This window comes from Pristiophorus japonicus, unplaced genomic scaffold, assembly GCF_044704955.1.
Source record: "Pristiophorus japonicus isolate sPriJap1 unplaced genomic scaffold, sPriJap1.hap1 HAP1_SCAFFOLD_339, whole genome shotgun sequence".
Classification (NCBI taxonomy): Eukaryota; Metazoa; Chordata; class Chondrichthyes; family Pristiophoridae; genus Pristiophorus; species Pristiophorus japonicus.
In genome coordinates this window covers 399,344-425,690 of record NW_027253205.1, presented here as the reverse complement: position 1 = coordinate 425,690, position 26,347 = coordinate 399,344, and the positions used below count along the sequence as shown (strand labels likewise).

At 55.7% G+C, this 26,347-nt stretch overlaps 1 protein-coding gene across 1 annotated transcript in view; it reads right to left on the bottom strand.

Moving 5' to 3' along the window:
* LOC139250041 (sarcoplasmic/endoplasmic reticulum calcium ATPase 2-like) overlaps positions 1–26,347 on the bottom strand; it is a 116,167-nt gene that overhangs the window by 66,233 nt on the left and 23,587 nt on the right. The window contains exons 3-6 of the mRNA XM_070872605.1: positions 22,133–22,215; positions 9,091–9,195; positions 6,823–6,961; positions 2,149–2,229 (exon numbers count right to left, since the gene is read on the bottom strand). Coding sequence (XP_070728706.1) covers positions 2,149–2,229; positions 6,823–6,961; positions 9,091–9,195; positions 22,133–22,215 — 408 coding nt within the window. The remainder of the gene's footprint in view (positions 1–2,148; positions 2,230–6,822; positions 6,962–9,090; positions 9,196–22,132; positions 22,216–26,347) is intronic.

Sequence of the window (26,347 nt, the reverse complement as noted above, 5' to 3'; positions counted from 1 at the left end):
GGGTAGCTAATGTAACACCACTTTTTGAAAAAGGAGTGAGAGAAAACAGGTAATTATAGACCGGTTAGCCTGACATCAGTAGTGGGGAAAATGTTGGAATCAATCATTAAGGATGAAATAGCAGCGCATTTGGAAAGCAGTGACGGGATCGGTCCAAGTGCGCATGGATTTATGAAGGGGAAATCATGCTTGACTAATAACCTGGAATTTTTTGAGGATGTAACTAGTAGAGTGGACAAGGGAGAACCAGTGGATGTGGTGTATTTGGACTTTCAAAAGGCTTTTGACAAGGTCCCGCACAAGAGATTGGTGTGCAAAATTAAAGCACATGGTATTGGGGGTAATGTACTGACGTGGATAGAGAACTGGTTGGCAGACAGGAAGCAGAGTCGGGATAAATGGGTCCTTTTCAGAATGGCAGACAGTGACTAGTGGGGTGCCGCAGGGCTCAGTGCTGGGACCCCAGCTCTTTACAATATACATTAATGATTTAGATGAAGGAATTGAATGTAATATCTCCAAGTTTGCAGATGACACTAAACTGAGTGGCGGTGTGAGCTGTGAGGAGGACGCTAAGAGGCTGCAGGGTAACTTGGACAGGTTAGGTGAGTGGGCAAATGCATGGCAGATGTATTATAATGTGGATAAATGTGAGGTTATCCACTTTGGGGGCAAAAACACAAAGGCAGAATATTATCTGAATGGCGGCAGATTAGGAAAAGGGGAGGTGCAACGAGACCTGGGTGTCATGGTACATCAGTCATTGAAAGTTGGCATGCAGGTACAGCAGGCGGTGAAGGCAAATGGTATGTTGGCCTTAATAGCGAGAGGATTTGAATATAGGAGCAGGGAGGTCTTACTGCAGTTGTACAGGGCCTTGGTGAGGCCTCACCTGGAATATTGTGTTCAGTTTTGGTCTCCTAATCTGAGGAAGGACGTTCTTTCTATTGCGGGAGTGCAGTGAAGGTTCACCAGACTGATTCCAGGGATGGCTGGACTGACATAAGGAGAGACTGGATCAACTGGGCCTTTATACACTGGAGTTTAGAAGGATGAGAGGGGATCTCATGTATAAGATTATGACGGGACTGGACAGGTTAAATGCGGGAAGAATGTTCCCGATGTGGGGGAAGTCCAGAACCAGGGTAGAGAGTCTTAGGATAAGGGGTAGGCCATTTAGGACTGAGATGAGGAGAAACTTCTTTACTCAAGAGTTGTTAACCTGTGGAATTCCCTACCGCAGAGAGTTGTTGATGCCAGTTCATTGGGTTCATTCAAGAGGGAGTTAGATTATGGCCCTTACGGCTAAAGAAATCAAGGGGTACGGCGAGAAAGCAGGAAAGGGGTACTGAGGGAATGATCAGCCATGATCTTATTGAATGGTGGAGCAGGCTCGAGGGGGCGAATGGTCAACTCCTGCTCCTAATTCTTCTCTTATGATTTCCCCTCTCTCTCTAACCCAGGGGTCACTGGGCAGTGATCAGGAGCAGGAACCCTGGCTGATTTCCCCTCTCTCTCTAACCCAGGGGTCACTGGGCAGTGATCAGGAGCAGGAACCCTGGCTGATTTCCCTCTCTCTCTAACCCAGGGGTCACTGGGCAGTGATCAGGAGCAGGAACCCTGGCTGATTTCTCCTCTCTCTCTAACCCAGGGGCCACTGGGCAGTGATCAGGAGCAGGAACTCTGGCTGATTTCCTCTCTCTCTCTAACCCAGGGGTCACTGGGCAGGGAGCAGGAGCAGGAACCCTGGCTGATTTCCCCTCTCTCTAACCCAGGGGTCACTGGGCAGTGATCAGGAGCAGGAACCCTGGCTGATTTCCCTCTCTCTCTAACCCAGGGGTCACTGGGCAGTGATCAGGAGCAGGAACCCTGGCTGATTTCTCCTCTCTCTCTAACCCAGGGGCCACTGGGCAGTGATCAGGAGCAGGAACTCTGGCTGATTTCCTCTCTCTCTCTAACCCAGGGGTCACTGGGCAGTGATCAGGAGCAGGAACCCTGGCTGATTTCCCCTCTCTCTAACCCAGGGGTCACTGGGCAGTGATCAGGAGCAGGAACCCTGGCTGATTTCCCCTCTCTCTAACCCAGGAGTCACTGGGCAGTGATCAGGAGCAGGAATCCGGCATTGATATCTCTGTCCCAATAACGTACCTGTGAGGATGGATTGGTCCACTCGCAGTGTTGTAGATTTGATGGAAGTCAGACGAATATCAGCAGGCACCTTGTCTCCCACTGAAAAATAGGTGAAGCCTGGTTAGTGGCAGATACAGGCAAACCTCACTCCGAGAGCGCATCATCATCACCATCTGAGGCAGTCCCTCGGAATCGAGGAAGACTTGCTTCCACTCTTAACATGAGTCCTTAGGTGGCTGAACAGTCCAATACGGGAACCACAGTCCCTGTCACAGGTGGGACAGACAGACGTTGAGGGAAGGGGTGGGTGGGACTGGTTTGCCGCACGCTCCTTCCGCTGCCTGCGCTTGGTCTCTGCACGCTCTCGGCGACGAGACTCGAGGTGCTCGGCGCCCTCCCGGATGCACTTCCTCCACTCCGGGCGGACTGGTCTTTAGCCAGGGACTCCCAGGTGTCGGTGGGGATGTTGCACTTTATCAGGGAGGCTTTGAGGGTGGTCCCTTGTAACGTTTCCTCTGCCCACCTTTGGCTCGCTTGTCGTGAAGGAGTTCCGAGTAGAGCGTTTGCTTTGGGGAGTCTCGTGTCTGGGGCATGCGGACAATGTGGCCCTGCCCAGCGGAGCTGGTCGAGTGTGGTCAGTGCTTCGATGCTGGGGATGTTGGGCCTGGTCGAGGACGCTAACGTTGGTGCGTCTGTCCTCCCGGGGGATTTGTAGGATCTTGCGGAGGCATCGTTGGTGGTATTTCTCCAGCGACTGCGAAACAGAGGGTTAAAGACACACCACTGGAGTGACGGCAAACGTCGCTTTGATGAAAGGACTGACTTTGCCGTCGACACATAAAATGATTGACTTTGAAGTGCATTTACTCGCACTGTTAGGAAATGCTGCATCCAATCTGTACTCGGCAAACTCCCACAGACAGCAAAGTGATAAATGACCAGATCATCTCATTTTTGGTGATGTTGGCTGAGGGATAAATAATGAGGACACGGGAATAACTCTCCTGCTCTCCTTCCAATAGTAGCCATGGGATCATTTACATCAACATCTCATCCAAAAGATGGCCCCTCCGACAGTGCGGCGCTCCCTCAGCTCCGCCCCTCCGACAGTGCAGCGCTCCATCAGCTCTGCCCCTCCGACAGTGCAGCGCTCCCTCAGTACTGGACACTGGGATTGTCGGCCTGGGATTCTGGGGCTCGCTGCCTGCGAGAGGGAGCGGGAGCGCGAGAGGGAGCGGGAGCGCGAGAGAGAGCGGGAGCGCGAGAGAGAGCGGGAGCGCGAGAGAGAGCGGGAGCGCGAGAGAGAGCGGGAGCGCGAGAGAGAGCGGGAGCGCGAGAGAGAGCGGGAGCGCGAGAGAGAGCGGGAGCGCGAGAGAGAGCGGGAGCGCGAGAGAGAGCGGGAGCGCGAGAGAGAGCGGGAGCGCGAGAGAGAGCGGGAGCGCGAGAGAGAGCGGGAGCGCGAGAGAGAGCGGGAGCGCGAGAGAGAGCGGGAGCGCGAGAGAGAGCGGGAGCGCGAGAGAGAGCGGGAGCGCGAGAGAGAGCGGGAGCGCGAGAGAGAGCGGGAGCGCGAGAGAGAGCGGGAGCGCGAGAGAGAGCGGGAGCGCGAGAGAGAGCGGGAGCGCGAGAGAGAGCGGGAGCGCGAGAGAGAGCGGGAGCGCGAGAGAGAGCGGGAGCGCGAGAGAGAGCGGGAGCGCGAGAGAGAGCGGGAGCGCGAGAGAGAGCGGGAGCGCGAGAGAGAGCGAGCGCGAGAGAGAGCGAGCGCGAGAGAGAGCGAGCGCGAGAGAGAGCGAGCGCGAGAGAGAGCGAGCGCGAGAGAGAGCGAGCGCGAGAGAGAGCGAGCGCGAGAGAGAGCGAGCGCGAGAGAGAGCGAGCGCGAGAGAGAGCGAGCGCGAGAGAGAGCGAGCGCGCGCGAGAGAGAGCGAGCGAGCGCGAGAGAGAGCGAGCGAGCGCGAGAGAGAGCGAGCGAGCGCGAGAGAGAGCGAGCGAGCGAGCGCGAGAGAGAGCGAGCGAGCGCGAGAGAGAGCGAGCGAGCGAGCGCGAGAGAGAGCGAGCGAGCGCGAAAGCGAGCGAGCGAGCGAGCGCGAGAGAGAGCGAGCGCGAGAGAGAGCGAGCGCGAGAGAGAGAGCGAGCGCGAGAGAGAGAGCGAGCGCGAGAGAGAGAGCGAGCGCGAGAGAGAGAGCGAGCGCGAGAGAGAGAGCGAGCGCGAGAGAGAGAGCGAGCGCGAGAGAGAGAGCGAGCGCGAGAGAGAGAGCGAGCGCGAGAGAGAGAGCGAGCGCGAGAGAGAGAGCGAGCGCGAGAGAGAGAGCGAGCGCGAGAGAGAGAGCGAGCGCGAGAGAGAGAGAGCGAGCGCGAGAGAGAGCGAGCGCGAGAGAGAGCGAGCGCGAGAGAGAGCGAGCGAGCGAGCGCGAGAGAGAGAGAGCGAGCGCGAGAGAGCGAGCGAGCGCGAGAGCGAGCGAGCGCGAGAGCGAGCGAGCGCGAGAGAGAGCGAGCGCGAGAGAGAGCGAGCGCGAGAGAGAGCGAGCGCGAGAGAGAGCGAGCGCGAGAGAGAGCGAGCGCGAGAGAGAGCGAGCGAGCGCGAGAGAGAGCGAGCGAGCGCGAGAGAGAGCGAGCGAGCGCGAGAGAGAGCGAGCGAGCGCGAGAGAGAGCGAGCGCGAGAGAGAGCGAGCGAGCGCGAGAGCGAGCGAGCGAGCGAGAGCGAGAGCGAGCGCGAGAGCGAGCGCGAGAGAGCGAGCGAGCGCGAGAGCGAGCGAGCGAGAGAGCGAGCGCGAGAGAGCGAGAGAGCGAGAGAGCGAGCGCGAGAGAGCGAGAGAGCGAGAGAGCGAGCGCGAGAGAGCGAGAGAGCGAGCGCGAGAGAGCGAGAGAGCGAGCGCGAGAGAGAGAGAGAGAGCGAGCGCGAGAGAGAGAGAGAGAGCGAGCGCGAGAGAGAGAGAGAGAGCGAGCGCGAGAGAGAGAGAGAGCGAGCGCGAGAGAGAGAGAGAGCGAGCGCGAGAGAGAGAGAGAGAGCGAGCGCGAGAGAGAGAGAGAGAGAGCGAGCGCGAGAGAGAGAGAGAGCGAGCGCGAGAGAGAGAGAGCGAGCGCGAGAGAGAGAGAGCGAGCGCGAGAGAGAGAGAGCGAGCGCGAGAGAGAGAGAGCGAGCGCGAGAGAGAGAGAGCGAGCGCGAGAGAGAGAGAGCGAGCGCGAGAGAGAGAGAGCGAGCGCGAGAGAGAGAGAGCGAGCGCGAGAGAGAGAGAGCGAGCGCGAGAGAGAGAGAGCGAGCGCGAGAGAGAGAGAGCGAGCGCGAGAGAGAGAGAGCGAGCGCGAGAGAGAGAGAGCGAGCGCGAGAGAGAGAGAGCGCGCGCGAGAGAGAGAGAGAGCGAGCGCGAGAGAGAGCGAGCGCGAGAGAGAGAGAGCGAGCGCGAGAGAGAGAGAGAGCGAGCGCGAGAGAGAGAGAGAGCGAGCGCGAGAGAGAGAGAGAGCGAGCGCGAGAGAGAGAGAGAGAGAGAGCGAGCGCGAGAGAGAGCGAGCGCGAGAGAGAGAGAGCGAGCGCGAGAGAGAGAGAGCGAGCGCGAGAGAGAGAGAGAGAGAGAGCGAGCGCGAGAGAGAGAGAGCGAGCGAGAGAGAGCGAGCGCGAGAGAGAGAGAGCGAGCGCGAGAGAGAGAGAGCGAGCGCGAGAGAGAGAGAGCGAGCGCGAGAGAGAGAGAGCGAGCGCGAGAGAGAGAGAGCGAGCGCGAGAGAGAGAGAGCGAGCGCGAGAGAGAGAGAGCGAGCGCGAGAGAGAGAGAGCGAGCGCGAGAGAGAGAGAGCGAGCGCGAGAGAGAGAGAGCGAGCGCGAGAGAGAGAGAGCGAGCGCGAGAGAGAGAGAGCGAGCGCGAGAGAGAGAGAGCGAGCGCGAGAGAGAGAGAGCGAGCGCGAGAGAGAGAGAGAGCGAGCGCGAGAGAGAGAGAGCGAGCGCGAGAGAGAGAGAGCGAGCGCGAGAGAGAGAGCGAGCGCGAGAGAGAGAGCGAGCGCGAGAGAGAGAGCGAGCGCGAGAGCGAGCGAGCGCGAGAGAGAGAGCGAGCGAGCGAGCGCGAGAGAGAGCGAGCGAGCGAGCGCGAGAGAGAGCGAGCGAGCGAGAGAGCGAGCGAGCGAGCGAGCGCGAGAGAGAGAGAGAGCGAGCGCGAGAGAGAGAGAGAGCGAGCGCGAGAGAGAGAGAGAGCGAGCGCGAGAGAGAGAGAGAGCGAGCGCGAGAGAGAGAGAGAGCGAGCGCGAGAGAGAGAGAGAGCGAGCGCGAGAGAGAGAGAGAGCGAGCGCGAGAGAGAGAGAGCGAGCGCGAGAGAGAGCGAGCGCGAGAGAGAGAGAGCGAGCGCGAGAGAGAGAGAGGGCGAGCGCGAGAGAGAGAGAGGGCGAGCGCGAGAGAGAGAGTGCGAGCGCGAGAGAGAGAGTGCGAGCGCGAGAGAGAGAGAGGGCGAGCTGCACCCACTGACAGTCATGCAGCTGTGGCCTGCCCCCATGTGGTGTATTCAAGCAGCAGATTTTGGCTCACTAAAAGGAGGACAGTGTCGGCAGCTTCCTGGGGGGCAGTGCGTCAGGTTTGAACTTCCGACACGAACCAGAAGCAGCTGTTGGGAGTGTTGGGTGACAGAACCGTCTCTGACACCAGCCAGCCCCGAACACCATCGCCGACACACTCGCCCTGCCTCGCCCTCGAGCAACAGTGTATAAATCTCTCACACACCTGCCACCTCGACTATGTCCCCGGGGACGATGTCACGAGCTTTGATCCGTTGCACACTCTTCCGATCCTGCCGGTACACCTTGCCCATCTCGGGCTCGTATTCTTTCAGGGCCTCGATTGCGTTCTCCGCATTCCTCTCCTGGGCGAAGGCAAGAGGCAGCGGGTCAGCGGGCTGCGCATCACAGACACGGACATGGACCCACAGGCCCGCTGAAACACACCCACAGACATGCAGAAACACACACACACGCACACATGGACCCACAGAAACACACACACGGATTTACCCTCCTTCTACCCAGGAGTCACAGGGCAGTGATCAGGAGCAGGAACCCTGGCTGATTTCCCCTCTCTCTCTAACCCAGGGGTTACTGGGCAGTGATCAGGAGCAGGAACCCTGGCTGATTTCCCCTCTCTCTAACCCAGGGGTCACTGGGCAGTGATCAGGAGCAGGAACCCTGGCTGATTTCCCCTCTCTCTCTAACCCAGGGGTCACTGGGCAGTGATCAGGAGCAGGAACCCTGGCTGATTTCCCCTCTCTCTCTAACCCAAGGGTCACTGGGCAGTGATCAGGAGCAGGAACCCTGGCTGATTTCCCCTCTCTCTCTAACCCAGGGGTCACTGGGCAGTGATCAGGAGCAGGAACCCTGGCTGATTTCCCCTCTCTCTCTAACCCAGGGGTCACTGGGCAGTGATCAGGAGCAGGAACCCTGGCTGATTTCCCCTCTCTCTAACCCAGGGGTCACTGGGCAGTGATCAGGAGCAGGAACCCTGGCTGATTTCCTCTCTCTCTCTAACCCAGGGGTCACTGGGCAGTGATCAGGAGCAGGAACCCTGGCTGATTTCCCCTCTCTCTCTAACCCAGGGGGTCACTGGGCAGTGATCAGGAGCAGGAACCCTGGCTGATTTCCCCTCTCTCTAACCCAGGGGGTCACTGGGCAGTGATCAGGAGCAGGAACCCTGGCTGATTTCCCCTCTATCTCTCTAACCCAGGGGTCACTGGGCAGTGATCAGGAGCAGGAACCCTGGCTGATTTCCCCTCTCTCTAACCCAGGGGTCACTGGGCAGTGATCAGGAGCAGGAACCCTGGCTGATTTCCCCTCTATCTCTCTAACCCAGGGGTCACTGGACAGTGATCAGGAGCAGGAACCCTGGCTGATTTCCCCTCTATCTCTCTAACCCAGGGGTCACTGGGCAGTGATCAGGAGCAGGAACCCTGGCTGATTTCCCCTCTCTCTAACCCAGGGGTCACTGGGCAGGGATCAGGAGCAGGAACCCTGGCTGATTTCCCCTCTCTCTCTAACCCAGGGGTCACTGGGCAGTGATCAGGAGCAGGAACCCTGGCTGATTTCCCCTCTCTCTCTAACCCAGGGGTCACTGGGCAGTGATCAGGAGCAGGAACCCTGGCTGATTTCCCCTCTCTCTCTAACCCAGGGGTCACTGGGCAGTGATCAGGAGCAGGAACCCTGGCTGATTTCCCCTCTCTCTCTAACCCAGGGGTCACTGGGCAGTGATCAGGAGCAGGAACCCTGGCTGATTTCCCCTCTCTCTCTAACCCAGGGGTCACTGGGCAGTGATCAGGAGCAGGAACCCTGGCTGATTTCCTCTCTCTCTCTAACCCAGGGGTCACTGGGCAGTGATCAGGAGCAGGAACCCTGGCTGATTTCCCCGCTCTCTCTAACCCAGGGGTCACTGGGCAGTGATCAGGAGCAGGAACCCTGGCTGATTTCCCCGCTCTCTCTAACCCAGGGGTCACTGGGCAGTGATCAGGAGCAGGAACCCTGGCTGATTTCCCCGCTCTCTCTAACCCAGGGGTCACTGGGCAGTGATCAGGAGCAGGAACCCTGGCTGATTTCCCCGTCTCTAACCCAGGGGTCACTGGGCAGTGATCAGGAGCAGGAACCATGCTGATTTCCCCTCTCTCTAACCCAGGGGTCACTGGACAGTGATCAGGAGCAGGAACCCTGGCTGATTTCCCCTCTCTCTCTCTAACCCAGGGGTCACTGGACAGTGATCAGGAGCAGGAACCCTGGCTGATTTCCCCTCTCTCTCTAACCCAGGGTCACTGGGCAGTGATCAGGAGCAGGAACCCTGGCTGATTTCCCCTCTCTCTAACCCAGGGGTCACTGGGCAGTGATCAGGAGCAGGAACCCTGGCTGATTTCCCCTCTCTCTCTAACCCAGGGGTCACTGGGCAGTGATCAGGAGCAAGAACCCTGGCTGATTTCCCCCCAGACCAGAGGCCCTTGACCAGTCCTCTCTCCCATACCTGCCAAACACCCACGATGGCGTTTGCCACCAGGATCAGCAGAATGACAAAGGGTTCCACGAACGCCGTGATAGTTTGTTCGCCCTCCTCAAACCAGGCCAGCACCTGAGGGAACAGAGAATAAACTCATGAAACCGGCAGATGAGCAGAAATAGAACCATGCACGGGGCGGCCAGGGACTCTGACTTGCATTTATATAGCGCCTTTCACAACCACCGGATGTCTCAAAGCTCTTTACAGCCAATGAAGTATTTTTGAAGTGTAGTCACTGTAGTAATGTGGGAAACGCGGCAGCCAATTTGCGCACAGCAAGCTCCCACACAGCAATGTGGTAACGACCAGATAAGCTTTCCTTGTGATGTTGATGGAGGGTTATACATTGGCCCCAGGACGCCGGGGAGAACTCCCCTGCTCTTCTTCGAAATAGTGCCATGGGATCTTTTACATCCACCTGAGGGGGCAGATGGGGCTTCGGTTTAACGCCTCATCTGAAAGAAGGCTCCTCCGACAGTGCGGCACTCCCTCAGTACTGCCACCCCGACAGTGCGGCGCTCCCTCAGTACTGCCACCCCGACAGTGCGGCGCTCCCTCAGTACTGCTCCTCCGACAGTGCGGCGCTCCCTCAGTACTGCTTCCCCGACAGTGCGGCGCTCCCTCAGTACTGCCCCTCCGACAGTGCGGCACTCCCTCAGTACTGCCCCTCCGACAGTGCAGCACTCCCTCAGTACTGCCCCTCCGACAGCGCGGCACTCCCTCAGCACTGCTCCTCCGACAGTGCGGCGTTCCCTCAGTACTGCCCCTCCGACAGTGCGGCACTCCCTCAGTACTGCCCCTCCGATATTGCGGCACTCCCTCAGTACTGCCCCTCCGACAGTGCAGCACTCCCTCAGTACTGCCCCTCCGACAGCGCGGCACTCCCTCAGTACTGCCCCTCCGACAGCGCAGCACTCCCTCAGCACTGCCCCTCCCGACAGCGCAGCACTCCCTCAGCACTGCCCCTCCAACAGTGCGGCACTCCCTCAGCACAGCACTGGTGTGTCAGCCTAGATTTATGTGCTCGTGTGTCTGGAGTGGGTCTTGAACCCACAACCTTCTGACTCGGGCAAAAGGGCTACCCACTGAGCCACAGCTGACACCAGAGTACAGGGCCAGAGTCTGTATTGAACGGAGACCGGTTATTAAGTGGGGACACAGTAGTTCGATCCCAGCTGGAGTACGGTGTCCAATTCTGGTTGAACACTTTAGGATGGATGTGAAGGCTTTGGAGAGGGTACAACAATAACAAGTATTTATATAGCGCCTTTAACATCCTGAAACATCCCAAAGCAATCACAGGAGTATTCAGAGATAAAAAAATAAGACAAATTAGCACAGGTTGGTCAAAGAGGACGGTTTTAAGGAGCGTCTTGAAGGAGGAAAGATTAGTAGAGAGGCGGTGAGGTTTAGGGAGGGAGTTCCAGAGCTTGGGGCCCAGGCAACAGAAGGCCCGGTCTCTAATGGTGGATCAATTATAATCAGGGATGCTCAAGAGGTCAGAATTAGAGGAGCACAGACATCTCGGTGGATTGTGGGGCTGGAGGGGATTACAGAGATAGAGAGGGGTGTAGGGGCTGGAGATTACAGAGATAGGGAGGGGTGTAGGGGCTGGAGGAGATTACAGAGATCGGGAGGGGTGTAGGGGCTGGAGGAGGTTACAGAGATAGGAAGAGGTGTAGGGGCTGGAGGAGGTTACAGAGATAGGGAGGGGTGTAGGAGATTACAGAGATAGGGAGGGGTGTAGGGGCTGGAGGAGATTACAGCGATGGGGAGAGGTGTAGGGGCTGGAGGAGGTTACAGCGATGGGGAGGGGTGTCGGGGCTGGAGGAGGTTACAGAGATAGGGAGGGTATCGGGGCTGGAGGAGGTTACAGAGATAGAGAGGGGTGTAGGGACTGGAGGAGGTTACAGAGATAGGGAGTGGTGTAGGGCTGGAGGAGGTTACAGAGATAGGGAGGGGTGTTGGGGCTGGAGGAGATTACAGCGATGGGGAGAGGTGTAGGGGCTGGAGGAGGTTACAGCGATGGGGAGGGGTGTCGGGGCTGGAGGAGGTTACAGAGATAGGGAGGGTATCGGGGCTGGAGGAGGTTACAGAGATAGAGAGGGGTGTAGGGACTGGAGGAGGTTACAGAGATAGGGAGTGGTGTAGGGCTGGAGGAGGTTACAGAGATAGGGAGGGGTGTTGGGGCTGGAGGAGATTACAGCGATGGGGAGAGGTGTAGGGGCTGGAGGAGGTTACAGCGATGGGGAGGGGTGTCGGGGCTGGAGGAGGTTACAGAGATAGGGAGGGTATCGGGGCTGGAGGAGGTTACAGAGATAGAGAGGGGTGTAGGGACTGGAGGAGGTTACAGAGATAGGGAGTGGTGTAGGGCTGGAGGAGGTTACAGAGATAGGGAGGGGTGTAGGGGCTGGAGGAGGTTACAGAGATAGGGAGGGGTGTTGGGGCTGGAGGAGATTACAGCGATGGGGAGAGGTGTGGGGGCTGGAGGAGGTTACAGCGATGGGGAGAGGTGTAGGGGCTGGAGGAGGTTACAGAGATAGGGAGGGGTGTAGGGGCTGGAGGAGGTTACAGAGATAGGGAGGGGTGTAGGGGCTGGAGGAGGTTACAGAGATAGGGAGGGGTGTAGGGGCTGGAGGAGATTACAGCGATGGGGAGAGGTGTAGGGGCTGGAGGAGGTTACAGCGATGGGGAGAGGTGTAGGGGCTTGGAGGAGGTTACAGCGATGGGGAGGGGTGTAGGGGCTGGAGGAGGTTACAGAGATAGGGAGGGGTGTAGGGGCTGGAGGAGGTTACAGCGATGGGGAGGGGTGTAGGGGCTGGAGGAGGTTACAGCGATGGGGAGAGGTGTAGGGGCTGGAGGAGATTACAGCGATGGGGAGAGGTGTAGGGGCTGGAGGAGGTTACAGCGATGGGGAGGGGTGTAGGGGCTGGAAGAGATTACAGCGATGGGGAGGGGTGTAGGGGCTGGAGGAGATTACAGCGATGGGGAGAGGTGTAGGGGCTGGAGGAGGTTACAGCGATGGGGAGAGGTGGAGGGGCTGGAGGAGATTACAGCGATGGGGAGGGGTGTAGGGGCTGGAGGAGGTTAGAGAGGAGAGGCGAGGGCCATGGAGGAATTTGATAATTTAGAAATTGAAGCGTTGCTTAATCGGAAGCCGATGTGGATCAGTGAGCACAGGGGATGATGGTGAGCAGGATTGGAATGTGTCCAGAAGAGATTTATGACAATGGTTCCAGGAATGAGGGACTTCAGTGACGTGGATAGACTGGAGAAGCTGAGGTTGTTCTCCTTGGAGCAGACAAGGCTGAGAAGAGATTTGATAGAGGTGTTCAAAATCATGAAGGGTTTAGACAGAGTGAATAAGGAGAAACAGTTCCCCTTGGCGGAAGGGTCGCTATCCAGAGGGCACAGATTTAAGGTGATTGGCACAAGAACCACAGGCGACATGAAGAATAACTTTCTTTACGCAACGAGTGGTTAGGATTTACGATGCAGTGCCTGATAGGGCGGGAGGCAGTCTCAATAGCAGCCTTCGAAAGGGAATTAAAAGAAAAGAAAAAGACTTGCATTTATATAGCGCCTTTCACGATCACCGGACGTCTCAAAGCGCTTTACAGCCAATGAAGTACTTTTGGAGTGTGGTCACTGTTGTAATGTGGGAAACACGGCAGGCAATTTTCTCACAGCAAGCTCCCACACACAGCAATGTGATAATGACCAGATAATATGTTACGTTGATTGAGGGATAAATATTGGCCCCAGGACACCGGGGATAACTCCCCTGCTCTTCTTCAAAATAGTGCCCTGGGGTATTTTACATTCACCTGAAGGGGCAGACGGGGCCTCGGTTTAACGTCTCATCTGAAACACCGCCCCTCCGACAGCGCGACTCTCCTTCAGCACCGCCGTCTGACAGCACGGCACTCCCTCAGCACCGTCCCTCCGACAGCGCAGTACGGCGCTCCCTCAGCACCGCACGGCGCTCCCTCAGCACTGCCCCTCCGACAGCGCAGTACGGCGCTCCCTCAGCACCGCCCCTCCGACAGCGCACCCTCAGTACTTACCCTCCAACAGTGCGGCACTCCCTCAGCACAGCACTGGTGTGTCAGCCTAGATTTATGTGCTCGTGAGTCTGGAGTGGGTCTTGAACCCACAACCTTCTGACTCGGGCAAGAGGGCTACCCACTGAGCCACAGCTGACACCAGAGTACAGGGCCAGAGTCTGTATTGAACGGAGACCGGTTATTAAGTGGGGACACAGTAGTTCGATCCCAGCTGGAGTACGGTGTCCAATTCTGGTTGAACACTTTAGAATGGATGTGAAGACTTTGGAGAGGGTACAACAACAACTTGTATTTATATAGCGCCTTTAACATCCTGAAACATCCCAAAGCAATCACAGGAGTATTCAGAGATAAAAAAATAAGACAAATTAGCACAGGTTGGTCAAAGAGGGTGGTTTTAAGGAGCGTCTTGAAGGAGGAAAGATTAGTAGAGAGGCGGTGAGGTTTAGGGAGGGAGTTCCAGAGCTTGGGGCCCAGGCAACAGAAGGCCCGGTCTCTAATGGTGGATCAATTATAATCAGGGATGCTCAAGAGGTCAGAATTAGAGGAGCACAGACATCTCGGTGGATTGTGGGGCTGGAGGGGATTACAGAGATAGGGAGGGGTGTAGGGGCTGGAGATTACAGAGATAAGGAGGGTTGTAGGAGCTGGAGGAGTTAGAGATAGGGAGGGGTGTAGGGGCTGGAGGGAATTACAGAGATAGGGAATTACAGAGATAGGGAGGGGTGTAGGAGATTACAGAGATAGGGAGGGCTGTAGGAGATTACAGAGATAGGGAGGGCTGTAGGAGATTACAGAGATAGGGAGGGCTGTAGGAGATTACAGAGATAGGGAGGGCTGGAGGAGGTTACAGCGATGGGGAGGGGTGTAGAGGCTGGAGGAGGTTACAGAGATAGGGAGGGGTGTAGGGGCTGGAGGAGGTTACAGAGATAGGGAGGGGTGTAGGGGCTGGAGGAGGTTACAGAGATAGGGAGGGGTGTAGGGGCTGGAGGGGGTTACAGAGATAGGGAGGGGTGTAGGGGCTGGAGGAGGTTACAGAGATAGGGAGGGGTGTAGGGGCTGGAGGAGATTACAGCGATGGGGAGAGGTGTAGGGGCTGGAGGAGGTTACAGAGATAGGGAGGGGTGTAGGGGCTGGAGGAGGTTACAGCGATGGGGAGGGGTGTAGGGGCTGGAGGAGATTACAGCGATGGGGAGAGGTGTAGGGGCTGGAGGAGGTTACAGAGATAGGGAGGGGTGTAGGGGCTGGAGGAGGTTACAGCGATGGGGAGGGGTGTAGGGGCTGGAGGAGGTTACAGAGATAGGGAGGGGTGTAGGGGCTGGAGGAGGTTACAGAGATAGGGAGGGGTGTAAGGGCTGGAGGAGGTTACAGAGATAGGGAGGGGTGTAAGGGCTGGAGGAGGTTACAGAGATAGGGAGGGGTGTAGGGACTGGAGGAGGTTACAGCGATGGGGAGGGGTGTAGGGGCTGGAGGAGATTACAGCGATGGGGAGAGGTGTAGGGGCTGGAGGAGGTTACAGCGATGGGGAGGGGTGTAGGGGCTGGAGGAGGTTACAGCGATGGGGAGGGGTGTAGGGGCTGGAGGAGATTACAGCGATGGGGAGGGGTGTAGGGGCTGGAGGAGGTTAGAGAGGAGAGGCGAGGGCCATGGAGGAATTTGATCATTTAGAAATTGAAGCGTTGCTTAATCGGAAGCCGATGTGGATCAGTGAGCACAGGGGATGACCGGTGAGCAGGATTGGAATGTGTCCAGAAGAGATTTATGACAATGGTTCCAGGAATGAGGGACTTCAGTGACGTGGATAGACTGGAGAAGCTGAGGTTGTTCTCCTTGGAGCAGACAAGGCTGAGAAGAGATTTGATAGAGGTGTTCAAAATCATGAAGGGTTTAGACAGAGTGAATAAGGAGAAACAGTTCCCCTTGGCGGAAGGGTCGCTATCCAGAGTTTAGAAGAATGAGAGGGGATCTGATTGAAAGGTATAAAATTCTGACGGGGTTGGACAGACTGGATGTGGGGAGGATGTTTCCCCGGGGGCTGGGAAGTCTAGAACAAGGGGTCACAGTCTCAGGATACGGGGTAGGAAATTTAGGAGCGAGATGAGGAGAAATGTCTTCACTCAGAGGGTGGTGAACCTGTGGAATTCTCTACCACAGGAGGCTGTGAGGGCCAAGTCACTGAATATATTTCATCATCATCCTTGTTCGAAGGACCGCCGATGACTTGCATCCACATCAAAAGGGACGAGTTCGCAGATGTCTCAATAAAGGACCCGATATTTCAGTCCTGAACTCCAGGGTAGAAGGTGCCTGTGCGTGGATTTTTCTTTTAACGTGTGGTGACCGTTGCACACCAGCCACCACACGGGCTTGACAGAGCGAGGTCTTTATGGAAACATAGAAACTAGGTGCAGGAGTAAGCCATTTGGCCCTTCGAGCCTGTACCACCATTCAATATGATCATGCAACTTCAGTACCCCATTCCTGCTTTCTCTCCATACCCCTTGATCCCTTTAACCGTAAGGGCCACATCTAACTCCCTTTTGAATATATCCAACGAACTGGCCTCAACAACTCTCTGTGGTAGAGAATTCCACAGGTTCACAATTCTCTGAGTGAAGAAGTCTCTCCTCATCTCGGTCCTAAATGGCTTACCCCTTATCCTTAGACTGTGATCCCCCTGGTTCTGGACTTCCCCAACATCGGGAACATTCTTCCCGCATCTAACCTGTCCAGTCCCGTCAGAATTTTATATGTTTCTATGAGATTCCCCCTCATTCTTCTAAACTCCTGTGAATATAAGCCCAGTCGATCCAGTCTTTCTTCATAGGTCAGTCCTGCCATCCCGGGAATCAGTCTGGTGAACCTTCGCTGCACTCCCTCAATAACAAGAATGTCCTTCCTCAGTAGTAGTGACAAGGGTTATCCAGGAGGACGGTTCTGCTGCACAGATCTAGTGCGCACACATAGCGCAGTGTGGGCTGGCCCGGGTGGCCTCTGGGCCCCGTACTCTCATTCCCCGCATCTCCGGCCACGATCTCTTGCCGCTCCTCCGCCACAAACATTCACCGCACCTCCGCCAAGAGGGAGGTAGATAGATTTCTAGAAACAAGAGGCATCAAGGGGTATGGGGAGAAAGCGGGAATATGCGTTGAAAATGGAGGATCAGCCATGATCATATTGAATGGTGGTGCAGGCTCGAAGGGCCGAATGGCCTGCTCCTGCTCCTATTTTCTATGCCACTGTCGGGTGAGCTGGGTCACAGAGAGGCTGTACTTGAACTGGGGGCCGAGATCACCATTATCGGCAGTCCCTCGTATCGAGGGTGACCTGCTTCCATGCCAAACAGGTCTTTCAATGAAGGACCTAATATTCCAGATCCCGAACTAAATCCTGAAGGGTGGAAGATGCCTGTGGGCGGATTTGTTTAACGTGGGGTTGGCCGTTGTACACCAGCCACCACACCGCCTTGACAGAGCCAGGTCTTGGTCCAGTGGCGAGGGTTGACCAGGACGACTGGAGACCAGCTCTGCTGCACGGACCTAGTGTACACACACATCGCACAGTGTGGGCTGGCCGACACTGCCCTCGCCTCTCCTGGGGCCCCCCCCCCCCACGGACTCTTGCCGCTCCTTCGCCCCTCCTGCTGTGCCTGCCCGCACTGCAATCAGCGACGGGGGGGGTAGTGGGGGGGGGGTGGTAAGGCAGCTTTCTGTGCAGCCAACACTGACCACAAGAGGGCCAGGGACACATTCCTTTCCCCGGGTTTGCATTTATTTGAGAAAGAAACGCAGGAATGTTTCGGCCAAACACTCCTGACAAAAATGGACAGCACCCCGGAGAGTTGGGAATGTTTTCCCCCAGTTGGACAGGAAGCATTGAATCTGTGTCGCGGGTTCCCACGGATGGTATGTGAGGAGGGGGGGTTCTGGAAATCCAAGGAGCCCCTGGGTTTTTTTGCTTCATACACTGCAGGCCTCAAGGGAGGCCCTGCAGACGAGGGTGGAGGGAGGGGGGGGGGGGGGGGGGGGCCCAGGACCGGACTTGGACAATCTCAGCAAGCCAGGCGCCAGAAATAAACACACAACTACATGTTAACCCCTTGGTAGGTTCGCGGAAGAGAGTTTGGATCAAGAGAGGTTCCATAATCGTACCCGGCTAAATTGCGTTTTCTGCAGTTTAAGCACACCGTCACTCCTCCATTTCCCCCGCCGCTCAAGCCGAGACTCAGGTGGTCCCGTTACAGTGACTCCAGCCCCAGAGTCCAGGCCAACAGTCCCGAGGGGCGGTGCTGAGGGAGCGCCGCACTGCGCTGTCGGAGGGAGCGCCGCACTGATGAATGGAAAAGCGTTTGCTCCATTGGGATCGTGGGAGTGTGAGTAGGAAGGGAATTCCTGGGTAACAGGGTGTGGTGGGGTATGCAGGGCATTAAGTACAGAGGCTTCGAGAGATACTTTAATCGCTCATCCATTGGTGTTGTCTGGGCCTCTAATCTCTGGACCTCCCTGCCTAAATTTCTCCGCCTCTCTTTCCTCCTTCAAGACACTCCTTAAAACCGTCCTCTCTGACCCAGCTTTTGGTCACCTGCGCTAATTTCTACTTATGCGGCTCAGTGTCAAATTTGCCTCGTGAAGCACCTTGGGAGGTTAACGGCGCTATATTGTTGTTGAACAACCCAGATGGGCCAGGTCTCCTGTCCTGCTGTGTGCACAATCCCAACGGACACAAATCCCTTCCCATTCACGCCCACTGTACACAATCCCAACGGACACAAACCCCTTCCCATTCACGCCCACTGTACACAATCCCAATGGACCCAAACCCCTTCCCATTCACTCCCACTGTACACAATCCCAATGGACACAGACCCCTTCCCATTCACTCCCACTGTACACAATCCCAATGGACCCAAACCCCTTCACTCCCACTGTACACAATCCCAATGGACCCAAACCCCTTTCCATTCACTCCCACTGTACACAATCCCAATGGACCCAAACCCCTTCCCATTCACTCCCACTGTACACAATCCCAATGGACCCAAACCCCTTCCCATTCACTCCCACTGTACACAATCCCAATGGACACAGACCCCTTCCCATTCACTCCCACTGTACACAATCCCAATGGACCCAAACCCCTTCACTCCCACTGTACACAATCCCAATGGACCCAAACCCCTTCCCATTCACTCCCACTGTAGACAATCCCAATGGACCCAAACCCCTTCCCATTCACTCCCACTGAACACAATCCCAATGGAATCTTGGTCTTTATTGCAAAGGGGATGGAGTATAAAAGCTGTGAAGTCTTGCTACAGTTATACAGGGTATTGGTGAGGCCACATCTGGAGTACTGCGTGCAGTTTTGGTTTCCATATTTACGAAAGGATATACTTGCTTTGGAGGCAGCTCAGAGAAGGTTCACTCGGTTGATTCCGGAGATGAGGGGATTGAATTATGAGGAAAGGTTGAGTAGGTTGGGCCTCTACTCATGGGAGTTCAGAAGACCGAGAGGCGATCTTATCAAAACGTATAAGATTATGAAGGGACTCGACAAGGTGGATGCAGATATGATGTTTTCACTGATGGAGGAGACTCGAACTCAGGGGCATAGTCTTAGAATAAAGGGGCCGCCCTTTTAAAACTGAGATGAGGAGAAATTTCTTCTCAGAGGGTTGTAAATCTGTGGAATTCGCTGCCTCAGAGAGCTGTGGATGCTGGGACATTGAATAAATTTAAGACAGAGATAGACAGTTCCTTCACCGATAAGGGGATAGGATAAGGGGTTACGGGGAACGGGCAGGGAAGTGGAGCTGAGTCCATGATCGGATCAGCCATGATCGTATTAAATGGCGGAGCAGGCTCGAAGGGCCAGATGGCCTACTCCTGCTCCTATTTCTTATGTTCTTATACAAGTTGTTGTTGTTTTAACAACCCAGATGCACCAGGCCTCCTGTCCTGCTCTGCAGGAGTTCTCAACTGCCGGTTTGGCTTCTGCTGCCGACGTTAGGATTGGGGATATTTCCAGTGAGTCTGCTTTCTCCCCTCCCCTTCCCCCAGTGCCTCGTCGGTGACTCACTGGCTGATCTGAAGCTGGCTGGTTCCCATCAACAGCCAGTTCCCCTCCCAGCATCGCGTTTATTTAGAAAACACATTCCTTTGCAGGCAGTCTCAAAGCACACACACGGCGTTAACCCTTTGGGAGCACCGAGACCTGGTCGGTTCCGCGCTAACCACCGGGGGCCTTGGGTCCGCCCCGGGTCCCACAGGGGTGGCTCGCAGAGGGGGGGTGGGGGGGGGGGGGGGGGGGGAAGGGGGAGATCTCGCTCCGCACCGCGATCGCAGCCCACCGGTCCGGTCCCGCGCTCCGCAGTCGCCCCCAACCGCGAGACGTCTGCGACCGCGGAATCACCGCCCCGGACCGCCAGATGTCCACAACCATCGTGATCCGGGAGCCGCGAGTTCAAATCCTACCACGGCAACTGGCGGGGGGGGGAGGAAATTTAAAGCCGGTTAAGTAAATAAATCGGGAATTGAAGAAGAGCTAGTCCGTGAAATTTCGACCGTGGCAATACTGGGATTGCCGTTAAAAACCCATCTGGTTCGCTGCTGTCCTTTCGGGGGATGGAAATCTACTGTCTTTACCCGGTCTGGCCGAGATGAGACTCCGGACCCAACAGCAATGTGGTCGACTCTTAACTGCTGCCCCTCTGAAATGGTGAGTCTCCACCACCTCCTCGAGGGCAATAAATTGCTGGCCCTGCCAGCGACGCCCACATCCCAGGAACCAATAAATAACCCACCCGGGTCACTGCAACCACAGACCCCGCCGGCCACAAGCTCTCCCAGAAGCCCCAGACGGCTGCGATCACAAACTTCCCCCAGACAGCCAGACGTCTGCGATCACAAACTTCCCCCAGACAGCCAGACGTCTGCGATCACAAACTTCCCCAGACAGCCAGACGTCTGCGATCACAAACTTCCCCCAGACAGCCAGACGTCTGCGATCACAAACTTCCCCCAGACAGCCAGACGTCTGCGATCACAAACTCGCCCAGACAGCCAGACGTCTGCGATCACAAACTCCCCCAGACAGCCAGACGTCTGCGATCACAAACGCCCCCAGACAGCCAGACGTCTGCGGTCACAAACTCCCCCAGACAGCCAGACGCATGTGCCGACAACCCCCACCACCCCCCCCCCCCCCCCAGACGTCTGAGACAACAAACCCCACCCCCCCCCAGACGTCTGCAACCACGAACTCTACAGCAAATTCCCCTCCTCCAGACCACACGTGACCGCCTCGAACTCCTGACAGTAACAATATCCAGAAATGCTGGACCAATCCCGGGACTTGAATGCAAGACCATCAACTCATTCACTGCGTCATTTCAGGGTGGCTCACGGAACGCGGCTCCCAGATTCACAAAAACAGTTGTTTCCTGTCAAATGGGAGCTAAATCGAAACAAGGCACGTTTGTTGACAATAACCAACACCGATTTCCATTTTAGGTAATAATTGACTGCATCGAGCGCTCCCAGGGGTATTCACAGCACGGGGTTAGATACAGAGTAAAGCTCCTTCTACACTGTCCCATCAAACACTCCCAGGGCAGGTACAGCACGGGGTTAGATACAGAGTAAAGCTCCTTCTACACTGTCTCATCAAACACTCCCAGGGCAGGTACAGGGGGTTAGATACAGAGTAAAGCTCCCTCTACACTGTCCCATCAAACACTTCCAGGGCAGGTACAGGGGGTTAGATACAGAGTAAAGCTCCCTCTACACTGTCCCATCAAACACTCCCAGGGCAGGTACAGCACGGGGTTAGATACAGAGTAAAGCTCCCTCTACACTGTCCCATCAAACACTCCCAGGGCAGGTACAGGTGGTTAGATACAGAGTAAAGCTCCCTCTACACTGTCCCATCAAACACTCCCAGGGCAGGTACAGGGGGTTAGATACAGAGTAAAGCTCCCTCTACACTGTCCCATCAAACACTTCCAGGGCAGGTACAGGGGGTTAGATACAGAGTAAAGCTCCCTCTACACTGTCCCATCAAACACTCCCAGGGCAGGTACAGCACGGGGTTAGATACAGAGTAAAGCTCCCTCTACACTGTCCCATCAAACACTCCCAGGGCAGGTACAGGGGGTTAGATACAGAGTAAAGCTCCCTCTACACTGTCCCATCAAACACTTCCAGGGCAGGTACAGGGGGTTAGATACAGAGTAAAGCTCCCTCTACACTGTCCCATCAAACACTCCCAGGGCAGGTACAGGGGGTTAGATACAGAGTAAAGCTCCCTCTACACTGTCCCGTCAAACACTCCCAGGGCAGGTACAGGGGGTTAGATACAGAGTAAAGCTCCCTCTACACTGTCCCATCAAACACTCCCAGGGCAGGTACAGGGGGTTAGATACAGAGTAAAGCTCCCTCTACACTGTCCCATCAAACACTCCCAGGGCAGGTACAGCACGGGTTAGATACAGAGTAAAGCTCCCTCTACACTGTCCCATCAAACACTCCCAGGGCAGGTACAGGGGGTTAGATACAGAGTAAAGCTCCCTCTACACTGTCCCATCAAACACTCCCAGGGCAGGTACAGCACGGGGTTAGATACAGAGTAAAGCTCCCTCTACACTGTCCCATCAAACACTCCCAGGGCAGGTACAGCACGGGTTAGATACAGAGTAAAGCTCCCTGTACATTACCCTGACAGTGTGCACCCCCCCCCCCACCACTTTATACCCAGTGTCAGCAGCGAGCGCTCCCAGGGCAGGTTGTCGATCTAGTTCCCGTGTCTGGGACTGATAATTGACCCTCCCGCGGGTGGCGGAGGGGGTGAAAAGGTCAGTGCCCGACCCCTGCCTTCGTAACGTTTGGCAAGGGGTCGACACCGGGATCAGGGGCAGGGGGAACCGAATCGAGCGCCGTACTCACAAAGGAGATGCAGGCCGCGAGCAGCAAGATCCGAACCAGTAAATCCTCAAACTGATCGAGCACCAGAGACCAGAGGGACTTCCCTGAGGAAAGCGAGAGAGAGAGAGAGCGAGAGTGAGAAAAAGAAAGACTCTGCATTGATATAGCGCCTTTCACGACCACCGGACGTCTCAAAACGTTTTACAGCCAATGAAGCGCTTTTGGAGCGTGGCCACTGCTGTAAAGTGGGAAACGCGGCAGCCAATTTGCGCACAGCAAGCTCCCACACACACAGCTGACCAGATTATCCACTCTTGTTTTGTTGATTGAGGGGTAAATATTGGCTGCTCTTTTTCGAAATAAGAACGCAAGAAATAGGAGCAGTAGGCGGCCATACGGCCCCTCGAGCCTGCTCCGCCATTTAATACGGTCATGGCTGATCCGATCATGGACTCAGCTCCACTTCCCCGCCCACTCCCCATAACCCTTCGCTCCCTTAAATCGCTCAAAAATCTGTCTATCTCCACCTTAGATATGGCCCTTACGGCTAAGGGGATCAAGGGGTATGGAGAGAAAGCAGGAAAGGGGTACTGAGGGAATGATCAGCCATGATCTTATTGAATGGCGGTGCAGGCTCGAAGGGCCCAATGGCCTACTCCTGCACCTATTTTCTATGTTTCTAAATATATTCAATGTCCCGGCTTCCACAGCTCTCTGAGGCAGTGAATTCCACAGATTTACAACCCTCAGAAGAAATTCCTCCTCATCTCAGTTTTAAATGGGTGGCCCCTGATTCTAAGACCATGCCCCCTAGTTCTAGTCTCCCCCATCAGTGGAAACATCCTCTCTGCATCCACCTTGTCGAGCCCCCTCATAATCTTACACGTTTCGATAAGATCACCTCTCATTCTTCTAAACTCCAATGAGTAGAGGCCCAACCTTTCTTCATAAAACAATCCCTTCATCTCAGGAAACAACCGAGTGAACCTTCTCTCAACAGCCTCCAATGCAAGTAGATCCCATTTAAATAAGGTGAACAAAACCACACGCAGTACTCCAGGTGTGGCCTCACTAATACCCTGTACAGTTGTAGCAGGACTTCTTTGCTTTTATACTCCATCCCCCCTTGCAATAAAGGTCATCATTCCAGTTGAAATAGAGCCATGGGATTTTTATGCCCACCCAAGGGGGCAGACGGCTTGAGGGGGCAGGGGCAGATGGTTTAACGGCTCATCCGATGTGACGATACATCAGACAGTGCGGGGCTCCCTCAGTACTGCCCCTCCGACAGTGCGGCGCTCCCTCAGTACTGCCCCTCCGACAGTGCGGCGCTCCCTCAGTACTGCCCCTCCGACAGTGCGGGGCTCCCTCAGTACTGCCCCTCCGACAGTGCGGCGCTCCCTCAGTACTGCCCTAGGAGTGTTAGCCGAGAGGTATGTGCTCAAGTACCTGGAGGGGGACTTGAACCCATAACCTTCTGACTCGGAAGAGTGTGTGCTGCCCACTGAGCCATGGCTGAGAGAGAGAGAGAGAGAGAGAGAGAGAGAGAGAGAGAGAGAGAGAGAGAGAGAGAGAGAGAGAGAGAGAGAGAGAGAGAGAGAGAGAGAAAGTCATGAAACCGCACACACAGGCCAAGCTTTCCTGCGCCCAGGCTTCATCGACTCAGGGAGCCACGACCCGATCCTAATGGCAGGCATCAACCATGATCTTATTGAATGGCGGAGCAGGCTCGAGGGCTCGAATGGCCGACTCCTGCTTCTATTTCTTATGTTGGAGACTAAGCCGAGGAAGGCAGCTACAGGACGAATGCCTCCCCGGGTGTGGGTACAGAGCCACACACACACACCAGGAAATGCCCAGGCCACATTCCCAGCTTGTGCTGAGGGTGAATCAGACAGGGTTCCTGCTCCTGATCACTGCCCAGTGACCCCTGGGTTAGAGAGAGAGGGGAAATCAGCCAGGGTTCCTGCTCCTGATCACTGCCCAGTGACCCCTGGGTTAGACAGAGAGGGGAAATCAGCCAGGGTTCCTGCTCCTGATCACTGCCCAGTGACCCCTGGGTTAGAGAGAGAGGGGGAAATCAGCCAGGGTTCCTGCTCCTGATCACTGCCCAGTCACCCTTGGGTTCGAGAGAGGGGAAATCAGCCAGGGTTCCTGCTCCTGATCACTGTCCAGTGACCCCTGGGTTAGAGAGAGAGGGGAAATCAGCCAGGGTTCCTGCTCCTGATCACTGCCCAGTGACCCCTGGGTTAGAGAGAGAGAGGGGAAATCAGCCAGGGTTCCTGCTCCTGATCACTGCCCAATGACCTCTGGGTTGGAGAGAGAGGGGGGAAATCAGCCAGGGTTCCTGCTCCTGATCACTGCCCAGTGACCCCTGGGTTGGAGAGAGAGGGGGGAAATCAGCCAGGGTTCCTGCTCCTGATCACTGCCCAGTGACCCCTGGGTTAGAGAGAGAGGGGGGAAATCAGCCAGGGTTCCTGCTCCTGATCCCTGCCCAGTGACCCCTGGGTTAGAGAGAGGGGAAATCAGCCAGGGTTCCTGCTCCTGATCACTGCCCAGTGACCCCTGGGTTAGAGAGAGGGGAAATCAGCCAGGGTTCCTGCTCCTGATCACTGCCCAGTGACCCCTGGGTTAGAGAGAGAGGGGAAATCAGCCAGGGTTCCTGCTCCTGATCACTGCCCAGTGACCCCTGGGTTAGAGAGAGAGAGGGGAAATCAGCCAGGGTTCCTGCTCCTGATCACTGCCCAGTGACCCCTGGGTTGGAGAGAGAGGGGGGAAATCAGCCAGGGTTCCTGCTCCTGATCACTGCCCAGTGACCCCTGGGTTAGAGAGAGGGGAAATCAGCCAGGGTTCCTGCTCCTGATCACTGCCCAGTGACCCCTGGGTTAGAGAGAGGGGGAAATCAGCCAGGGTTCCTGCTCCTGATCACTGCCCAGTGACCCCTGAGTTAGAGAGGGGAAATCAGCCAGGGTTCCTGCTCCTGATCACTGTCCAGTGACCTCTGGGTTAGAGAGAGGGGAAATCAGCCAGGGTTCCTACTCCTGATCCCTGCCCAGTGACCCCTGGGTTAGAGAGAGGGGAAATCTGCCAGGGTTTCCTCAGATCCCTCTGTACCACAGCATTCTGTAGTCTCTCGCCTACAGATAGTTAACCTATCTATATTAGTGTGCAAGAATGCCCAAAGCCCTCTGAATATCAACATTTACTCATCTTTCAGCTTTTAAAAAAATACTCAGCTTTTCTATTCTTGCTGCCAAATTGAATAATTTCACATTTCCCATCTGCAACCTTCTTACCCAATCAGGTAACTGGTCTCTCTCTATTAATATATATATATTATTTGAAGCCTCTGTGTCCTCCTCACAGCTTACTTTCTCACCTAGCTTGAATATTGTGTACAGTTTTGGTCTCCTAATCTGAGGAAGGACATTCTTGCTATTGAGGGAGTGCAGCGAAGGTTCACCAGACTGATTCCCGGGATGGCAGGACTGACATATGAGGAGAGACTGGATCGACTGGGCCTGTATTCACTGGAGTTTCGATGAATGAGAGGGGATCTCATAGAAACATATAAAATTCTGACGGGACGGGACAGGTTAGATGCAGGAAGAATGTTCCCGATGTTGGGGAAGTCCAGAACCAGGGGTCACAGTCTAAGGATAAGGGGTAAGCCATTTCGGACCGAGATGAGGAGAAACTTCTTCACTCAGAGAATTGTGAACCTGTGGAATTCTCTACCGCAGAGAGTTGTTGAGGCCAGTTCGTTGGATATATTCAAAAGGGAGTTAGATGTGGCCCTTACGGCTAAAGGGATCAAGGGGTATGGAGAGAAAGGAGTGGGGTACTGAAGTTGCATGATCAGCCATGATCATATTGAATGGTGGTGCAGGCTCAAAGGGCCGAAAGGCCTGCTTCTGCACCTATTGTCTATGTTTCTATGTATAGTGAACCATTTCGGACAGAAAAGGGATAGATCAGAGTATTATTTTAAATGGCAAGAGGCTGGGAACAGTGGAGGTCAAGAGATTTAGGGGTCCATGTACACCAATCACTAAAATGTAGGGGTCAGGTACAGGGGGATGGAGTATAAAAGCAGGGAAGTCTTGCTACAGTTATACAGGGTATTGGTGAGGCCACACCTGGAATACTGCGTGCAGTTTTGGTTTCCATATTTACGAAAGGATATACTTGCTTTGGAGACAGTTCAGAGAAGGTTCACTCGGTTGATTCCAGAGT